The following is a 9,331-nucleotide window of genomic DNA, read 5'->3' as shown; positions in this document are numbered from 1 at the left end:
CAAGAGCCAGTGTGGGAGAGGCCTCTTTCCACCAGAGCTGGCAGCAGACCTCTGTTCGAGATCAAAGTTACATGTTCAGTGTGTTTTCATGTATCGTTCAGGACCACTTTTATTTCTAATTAGATGCATGCATTTTGTGCAAATTTGACAGTTCTTATGCTCTTTTCTTTTTTACTGATTTATAGAATATATTTTAGATTAAGAATATAAAAAGCAACCATAAACTGGGTGTGGCGGCATACGCCTGTAATCCCAGCACTCAGGGGGCTGAGGCAGGAGGATCGCTGTGAGTTCGAGACCAGCCTAGGCTACACAGTGAGTTCCAGGTCAGTCTCAACTACATAGTGAGACCCTGGCTCAAAAATCAAAAAAAAAAAAAGTAATCATAAAAATTTATTACAGTAAAAGACAGACTATCAAGAATAATAGGATAAATGTGTTCAAAGCAAGAGGAGCTATTTTGAGGGAGATTAACGGCAAGGTTTCCTTTACTGTAATAAAACTTTTAAACATTCACTGTATTTTTTATAACACCTCACTTATCAACTTTTTATGGTTTTCTGTCAAGGAACATTACAGTGTGTCCTCACCCACCTTATTCCCCGGATCTGGCTCTGTGACTCTGGCTCTTCCCAAAGTCAAAATAACCATGAAGGGAAAACACTTTGAATCAATTCAGGACATTGAGGCAGCCAGGACAGCGCAACTAGACTTGCAAGAAAGAGGACTCCAGAGCTGCTGCAGAGAGAGTCATGAGAGGGGCGGGAGGAGTGGGGTGCTGTGAGGAAGATTCGTGTCTTTCACTGTGCTAAATTAAAAGGCGGGCAGACATTCACGGTATTTCTTCATCACACCGGTACAGACTTGCTTCTAACAAGTAGGATGTGTCGGAACATCACTTCCCAAGCCAGGCTCAGCAAGGCCCAAGCCCCCTCCAGGATCACAAGTGGGAGGCAGCTGCCTCGGCCAACCTCACACCAGCCCCCTGGAGGGTGGCGGAGGCCTCCCGGCTTAAAGCCTCCAGCCAGGCCTCCAGCCAGGCGAGCCGTCAGGGCTCTGCCACCTCACAGAGGTGGGAAAGTGACAGACGGGGAAGAAATGTAACTCCCAACCTGCTAGACGTCGGGTATGCCGAGTTCGTGTTTTCCAAAATCAAAGACTTCTAAGGAACAGAGGTTAACAATAAAGAAGACTTTATTGAGAGAGGTCCCGAGTGACAGGAGGGGACCAGAAAGTGGGTTGCCACGAGCCCACTTCCCAAGGGAAGTTTTATACAGTAAAATCACGTGGTGGGTGCAACATGGGCCCAAACTAGGATCAATCAGCAGGGTTCCCAGCACGCCGTTTAGGTAACGTTGATGCAGCAGGGAAGCAAGTCACGCAGCGAGTGAACGCGGAAGGAGCAAAGGCCCTTTTAGGAAGGGCTGGATCGGGACGTCCTGGTCACCCCCGGCGTGACCGGCGTCTACGGAGACTCCTCGGACCAGGTGACACCACTTCTCCGAATAAAGGAGCCACACAGGCCCGGCCCCAACACGCGCCTCGACGCAGCTGTGATGCTCTCACCCTGGACACTGACTCGCGAGGCCCAGCTGCTGCCAGCCTGCGATGTCTCTCCCTGACTCAGCTGCCTGTGACACTGGATGGCCCAGGGAGGCCACTTTCTGATTCCTGACCCACAGAAACTGTGATAAGAAACATTTATTTTAAGCCACTGAGCTTTGTGGTAATTTGTATGCAACAACTGATGACCGATATAAGTTATGAAAAAATTTAAATAAATTTGCTTCTTGAGTTAGAATAAACATACAAATGTGCACAACAGCCAGGCACGCCTATAATCCTAGCACTCTAAGAGGCTGAGGCAGGAGGATCACAAGATGGAGCCCAGCCTGGGCAACTTAGTGACTCAGCAAGACTCTGTCTCAAAATAGAAAAGTTAAAAACAAAGGGCTAAGGCTGCAGCTTAGTGCACATCCTGGGTTCATTCAATCCTCAGTGTCACCAAGCAAAAAGCTTTTAAAACATTTAAAAATTCTGTAACTGACAATTCTAATGTGTGAAGTTTTTGTAAGTCTGAGTCTGTTTTGCTTATTGTTTTTTCGAGGCAGGGTCTCATGCTGTCGTCCAGCCTGGCCTTGAACTCAGTATCCACTGTAGGCCGGCCTCAAACACAATCCTCCTGCCTTAGCCTCCCTAGTGCTAAGGTTACTGGCGTGTGCCATCACGCCCAGCTTACCGTGTTATTTTTTATGTTCTCAACTTGGTGGGGTTTGTTTTTTTGGTGCTGGGATGGAACTCAGGATGTTACACACTAGGCCAGCGCTCTACCACTAAGCTGCACCCCACCAGCTCCGGCTGCTCTGCACCTCTGCAGCCGCTCATTTTTCCGCAATACCACTGTGATTTCCTTTGGGACTGAGATGAATTAAAAGCCCTCCGGTTGGGACCTGCACCTCCATCAGGTGCCTGAGAGCACTGAATCCTTGACCCAGGCTTCTCCGTGCTTCTCCCACAGCAAGGCAGGCTTCTTTCCCCACAAGGAGCACCAAGGCTCCCGACTCGCAAGTCCTCAGAGCACCCCATTTTGCACAGGTTTGAGCTGTCCTGCCCCGTAGACACTGACAACCCCCAAAGCCAATTCTGCTTCACCTGGTTTGTCAAATACCAAGGCAAAGCCGGACTTGGACGTCCTGCTACTTGTTACTTTTACCCAAGGACTCTCGACTTTCTTGCCAGTCTTGCTGTTTATTGGTATTATGGAGACGACTGACGGATTATGGTATGAAACGGACTGAAATCATTAAACTTACAAAATTTCTCTTTCTCCATACTTTTCTCTTTCCATATCTTTGGAACTTCCAGGGCTGGTGACATCCATGTGCATTTGTGAGAGTATTTGTATCAGCCTGGCTTTAAGTTACCAGCGAATTGGTAGAGATTTGGTCGGTGGTCTTTGGTTTTTGGCTTTGTTTTTGCATGCTGGGGGTTGAAAACCAGGGCTTCATGCCTGCTCTATCATTGAGTTTTATCCCCAGCCCCTGGGTTGCTGCATTTAAAAAGTATTTGTTGTCATTTATTCAATTTTTTTTTTTTTTTTTTTTGGTACCAGGATTGAACTTGGGTCCTTGTGCTTGGGAGGCAGGCAGCGGAAACACTGAGCTACGTCCCTGGTCCCATCATTTATTCAAATGTTTTTAATTTTCTAAAAAGGGAGGGTGAGCCCTGGCAGCTGCAGGATACCTGTCAGTGTCACAGGCTCGGTCTGCCCCCTCATCACCCTCCATATCACTCGCTGCCACCTTTGGACCTCCCCAGCTTTTCCAACCAATGCATCGATCCATTCTGTGACTGTAGTTCTTAACTCTCCAAGTGAATTAATTTTTAATTAATGTTTACAGTGGACTCTCAGGTTCAACTGGCCTGACATACAGACAACTTGGGTTATGACCAGAATGGTAGTTTTTAACTTATGACCAAAGTCTTGAGCTACAACCCGCACGCTGGCCGCTTGTGCTCCCAAGTGGTCTCAGATAGAGATTTAACCCTTACAGGGTTCTGGAAGGAACATGACAGCATCCTTTCCTGTGTGGGGTTCACTGAGAAATCCTGGGCCTGGGTCTCTACAAGTACACTGAGCTCTGCCCGTACACAGAAGAGAGACAATGAAGGCTGTGCAGAGGAGCCTGACCAACCTGACTTACAACCAGCCCTCAGGAACGAACTGAATATATTAACACATTTTACTTTTCACATCCACTTCTCCCCTCTCTTTCCTCTGTCCTGCATCTCTTGATCCCCTTCTCACTTTAAAAGATCAAAATCCCTACTTCCTATTGTCTATATTTTATTTGCTCTTTATATTTTGGGTTTCTCATGGAAGAGAAACTATGCAGTTAAGTTTGTGTCTAATTTATTTCACATATTATCTATTTTCCTACAAATGACTCCAATTTATTCTTTATGGCAGAGTAATACTCCACTGTGTGTAAATACATTTTTCTCCATCCATTCATCTGCTGATGAATATGTAGGCCCCTTCCAAATCTTAGGTATTATGAATCGTGCTGCTACATACATGGGTGTGCAAGGATCACTGTAAAACGATGTCTTTAATTCTTGCGAGGAGATACCCAGAAGGAGAAAGGCTGGATATAATGCAATTTCTATTTTCAGAATCTCCATACTGATTTCCACAGTGGTCACAATAATTACATTCACTGAGTTTAATAACTGCATTCTTCATTTCCAAGACTTCTAATCAATTCTTTCTTATGTCTGATTCCTGTTGTTGAATTATGGGGGCCAGGCTCTCCTTTCTCTCTCTGATAGCAAACCATTTAAGGCTCACTTTAGGATGTTATCATTTCCATCTCTTTGGCTATAAATGCTCCCTATGCTGGGCTGCTGGCTACTGTTTAAGGCTTTTCTCACATTTCTGATTTCCGTTCCTTGCTGCCGGGTCTCAGGTCCACCCGGGCAGAAGCGCACTTCTCTGGCGCACATGGCCCTGGGCCTTGAGTTCTCCGACGGCCACAGCCTCCCATGCTGCGCCACCAGGACGTGCAGAGCCCTTCCAGCCTTCATCCTCGGAGAGTGGTGGCTCTGGCGCTGACACCTGTAGGCAAGTGCGGTCCCTGTGCCTTGTGGTCCTGGCTCATCCCACAGCTCAGGCAGGGGATGCTGCCTGGGCCTCATCGCAGGTGCAGCTCCTGCTTCTGAGAGCACCTGTGGGATTTTAAGTCACAGGGCGTGATCGTCTACATGCACATGTCCTCTCCGCCCTGGCCCTGGGCCCAGCACTGCCACCAGAGCTGCACCAGTGAGTTTCCAGACAGAACAGGGAGAGCGCTAAGGGAGACTCTTGGCTGCAGCACCCTGGAGGAGACAGAGTTCTGGGGACAATGGGCAGCGCAGCCAGGGGCCATGCTCATTAGCCCCAGAGGCATTCTGGATCCTCAAGCCAGGACTGCAGCCAGGCCGACAATCCCCGAAAGCCCCACGTGTCCACCTCTAGCAGGTGGACTGGGGCTCTGTCCAACGGGCAGACAGGGGCTGCTGGGGGCCAGGCAGGGTGGGGCTCAAGTTTGAGTGGCTCCAGGAGACGTACAGGGCCCTGTCTCCTCCTCCTTTCTTATCTGTGTGGGGCCCATGAGGACTGGGATGGGGCACTAGGCAAGGCCGAGGCCTGCGGCGGTCCTAAGAAACTCCAGACCCCGTCTCTGTCACCCAGCGCATTGAGATGTCCACCGCTGGGCTGCAATTAGACCCAAGTCAGCCCCAGGCTCTCCCACCCCTCCAGCCAGCTGTCCCCGAGTCCTTCACCTCCAACGCTGCCACCACCACGGCCTCCCTGTTTTGAAGCACCCAGCACACACCTCACAGGTTTCTGCTGTACACAGGTTTACTTGTCTCCATTTTGAGACTGGCATTATGCACAGACGTGGGCATGCTCACCCAGGGTGGCAGGGACCCTGGGGAGGGGGACTGTCCTCACCCTGCGGGGCTCAGCCCCAACGGCTGCTGCAGCTGTCCGGGAGGACCTGGGGTGATGCTGGGCCCACTGCCGGGTGGCCCAGCAACGGAGGGGTGGCGGCCACTCAGTCAGAGTCACAGGCCTCCTGCTCGGTGGTGGCGTCCACAGCAGAGGCCAGGCTGTCCTCCTGGCCCTTCAGCCTTTCACCTGGGAGGGGCAGGCAGACGGTGGAGGGCCCTGCGCCTGGACCCCACCACGAGTGCCAGACCCCGGCCTGCAGCTGCACTTACGGATGAGCTCGGCAATGGCCCGCTGTGTCCGCTTCTCCAGCTTCTCCAGCTTCTTGGCCACGTCCCTCTTGAGGTCCCTGGCAGGTGGAGGGAGGGTGAAGGCTTGGGGGGGCAACTATGCCCCCTGGTGGCCACACTGAGAGGAGACTGCTGCTCCCTTCTCTGCAACCCAGCCTCACTGAGGCAGCGAGGACAGCACCCTGCCAGGGTAGGGGACGGTGCCAAGAAGTGCTAGGGGATCCCCCTGGCCTGGTCCCTTGGACACGGACAGAAGTGACTTGGCCTGGCCACCCCACACAAAACAGCTTGTCTCGCAGGCTCTGGGCCCGGAGCTTTCTTCCTCAGTTAATGCCACAGCTGCTGTTATTCATCTCAGAACTGCAGGGGAGAGCGATAAAGCCCAGGTACAGTGCACCCCAAGCCCCAGCACCTTCCTCCCCTCACCCTCAGCCCAGTGGGAGTGGCCTAAAGTTAGGCACCCTGCTCTACAGAAAACTGGGAGCAGAGGAAAGCAGGGACAAGCAGCAGCTGCCCCTCCCTCATCTGGTCCCCCTGGGATGGAGGGCTCCCACTGTCACCAAGGCCCCCGCAGTCTGCACCTGGCTGCAGCAACACTCACCAATCGGGCTTCCGGGGTGCCAGGTTGGCCAGGTCCTGGGGGGAGGAGATGCGCATCAGGATGGAGGGGCCCCAGGGACAGAGGGAAGGCAAGGGAGAAAGGTCAGCGGGAGGAGGGGATGGAAGGACCTTACCACTTCCTCAATGACAGGCTCAGGCTTGGCGGCCTCCAACTGCTCCTTCACCTTTTCTTCCACTAGAGGGTGCAAGACCACAATGCAGGCCAGTCAGAAAGGAGCTGCACTGCAGGACAGGCTGCCTTCCCACAGGGGGGTCCAGGCCCGGATTTCTTGTGCTACCCTCTTCCTCCTGGGCTCCCAACCAGGTAGTTCTGGAGGAGTGGCCTGGGCTCCCCACCAAACAGCAGGGGTAGCAGGGGGCTGCAAGCTGGAGTTCACAGGACCCAGACCACTACCTGTGGCCTCAGTCTCCCACAGTGGTGGGCTGCCTGGTACACAGGAAGCAGGTCTCCACTGCACCCTGGCCTTCTCCCATCCCACCTCACGTATGCCGAGGGGTGTGGGTCCCCGTGCAGTCAGAGGCAGAAGCACCCACAACTCTGGGCTCCTCCAGCCCCGTCACCCAGGGGCCCGGGGCACCCTTTCCCACTCCCCGAGGCTGGCCGGGCTCCCCAGCCCTCTATTCTCTCTCACTGCCTTGCCCTGATCCGCTGCTGCCCTACCAGGTGGGCCCAGATCACAGGCAGTGCAGGGATCTCGGGGAGGGAGGAAGCAGGAAGCCGGGGAGAGTGACGGGGCCACACGTGACTAACGAGAAGACCAAGACCGCGTGAAGGACGGCACCCGGGCGCCCTCCTGTAAGTGGTTCTCGGAGGCTCAGCGAGGACCAAAAACCACAGATAGCAAATTGTTTTGGCTGAAAGGGTGGCTGGTCATGAGGCGATCGACACCAGGTCTGGCTTGCGCATCTAGTACCAAAGGACCAGTACCAGACAAACTTTCTGTGTCAAAATGCATCAAATAACAAATTCAATGAGTTTGAAAGTACAGTATGAGGTGTGAGTTTGCATATTTGTCGTGCAGCCCTGGGGATGGAGCCCAGGGCCTCGCTCCTACCTGGTAAGCACCCTCCCATGGGGCTGCCTCATGACTCCTAAATTTATTTATTCATTCCTTGTTTTTTGGTTTTTTTCAGTAGCAGGGATTGAACTCAGGACCTTATGCTGGCCAGGCAGGCATAGCACCACTGAGCTACATCTCCAGACCTCATTTGCTACTTGTAACATTAAAGGTGGATAACAAAACTGGGCATAGTGGTACACACCTGTGATCTCAGCACTCAGGAGACGGAGGCAGGAGGAGTGCCATCGAGGCTAGCCTGGGATACACAGTGAATTCAAAGCCAGCCTGAACTGAGGCCCTGTCTCAAAAATGAAAAAAAAAGTTTGTAACAAAACTGGCCTAGAGATATAGCTAAGTGGTAAAGCATTTGCCTAGCATGTGTGAGACCCTGGGTTTGATTCCCAGAAGCACCAAAAGTTGATAACAAAATAAAGAATAAAAATAAAGTCCAGGCTTGATGAAGTGGGACAATATAAAATAAAATTTATTTAGAAAAACCAAAAAACCCAAAGTCCAGGGCCAGGGAGCAGGAGGCTCTGGCAGATGCCTGTGCTGGGCCCAGGCCCTGCCTGCTGCACTGCGCATACCGGGCCCCTGTGCTGTCTGCCTGCACGCTCCGCTCTCACCACTCTGCCCTGCCCTGCTGCCCCAGAGGCCGGGACATCTCTGCTCCTCACCCCAAAGCCCCTGCCTCTGTGCGCCCACCCGAGATGCTGCCAGCTGGCAGGTCCTGGGGCTCAGAGGCCGCCACCTACCTGCAACGGGTTTGGCCTGGGGTACCCTCCTCCTCTTCAGGTCCTCATCCTCTGGGACATAGTTCCGCAGCCTGAGCTCCCTGTGGTGGCAGAGCACAGCAGAGGTGAGTCACCTGCAGGACAGCCTCGCTCACCCAGGCTCACCCAGAAGGCCACTTCCTGGCTCCCCTCTGGCCTCTCTGGAGACGGCCAGTTTCGAGGGACAGCAAAGAGCAGAAGCACTGTGGGGATCTCTCCATCCTCACCCGCCCTCAGGGCCAGGCCCACTGCTCCCCAAGGCTCCGCCTGTGCTGCGGGAGAACGGCTGCTCCCTGAGCCATGCCGGGGCCCCTGGACACAGCACCATCCCGTCTCTCCTACACCATTTCACTCAACGGTCGCAGGAACCGAGGTCTCTCGCAGGGACTGTCCATGTGACACCACAGCTGGGGCGGCTCCCGGCCAGGCCCGGTGCTCCTGGCTGGGCTACTCCTGCACCAGAAGCTGGTGGTCACACAGCCCATCACACCGTCCCTCACCTGCTAGTGGAAAGGTCTGGGTGTGAGGGTCAAAGGCGCAGGCAGTGTGTGGAGCGGAGTGAGGCCAGGACAGACGCGTGTGAGGGGCTCTGAAGTGGCGGGGCTGCTACAGCTGGTGCGACATGGACGCACCCCAAGAGGATGTGGCACACGGGGCCAAGGGGCACAGGACACACGAGGACGACCCCACCACAGGACTGTGGGGAGTGGCCAGAGGCTGTGGGACAGGTGAGACCATGTCAGGTGCAATCACGGCCAGTGCCCCGGCGGAGGCCCCACTCCCGAAGGGGGAGAGCCATGCGGCATCCATGGCCTGCTGCTGCTCTGGCTCCCCTCACCCCACGGGGGGTCTCTGCAGATCCCAGCCGCACATGCGAGTGCACACACATGCACACAGGCTCACAGCACTGCCCCGGGAAGGAGAGGCCCTGGTCCACAGGGTGGCGAGCTCAGAGTCCGTGGGGGCTGAAGAAGGGGGTCCCCACCTCCTCACCCCCTCTTCTAGGTCCTTCACCGTGGGCTCCTCAGACTTTCTTAGGCTCCCAGCCCAGAAAGTTTCCCCAAAGAGGCCACCCGCTGTCTGTCCTCCATG

At 53.9% G+C, this 9,331-nt stretch overlaps 1 protein-coding gene across 3 annotated transcripts in view; it reads right to left on the bottom strand.

The window, feature by feature from the left end:
- Positions 1-3,962: 3,962 nt before the first annotated feature.
- Ccdc12 (coiled-coil domain containing 12) overlaps positions 3,963-9,331 on the bottom strand; it is a 45,879-nt gene continuing 40,510 nt past the window's right edge. Inside the window, exons 3-7 of one of the 3 annotated variants that reach the window (XM_010624348.3) lie at positions 8,222-8,301; positions 6,519-6,580; positions 6,386-6,420; positions 5,767-5,843; positions 3,963-4,728 (exon numbers count right to left, since the gene is read on the bottom strand). In XM_010624348.3, the coding sequence (XP_010622650.1) occupies positions 4,670-4,728; positions 5,767-5,843; positions 6,386-6,420; positions 6,519-6,580; positions 8,222-8,301 (313 nt within the window). In that variant the 3' untranslated portion in view covers positions 3,963-4,669. The other 2 variants (XM_010624349.3, XM_010624346.3) reach the window with 2 other exon arrangements.

The sequence above is a fragment of the Fukomys damarensis genome, unplaced genomic scaffold (assembly GCF_012274545.1).
Source record: "Fukomys damarensis isolate Sample0158 unplaced genomic scaffold, DMR_v1.0_HiC HiC_scaffold_12, whole genome shotgun sequence".
Lineage (NCBI taxonomy): Eukaryota > Metazoa > Chordata > Mammalia > Rodentia > Bathyergidae > Fukomys > Fukomys damarensis.
The sequence above is the reverse complement of the archived record's forward strand: the minus strand, read 5'-3'. Positions and strand labels throughout refer to the sequence as shown.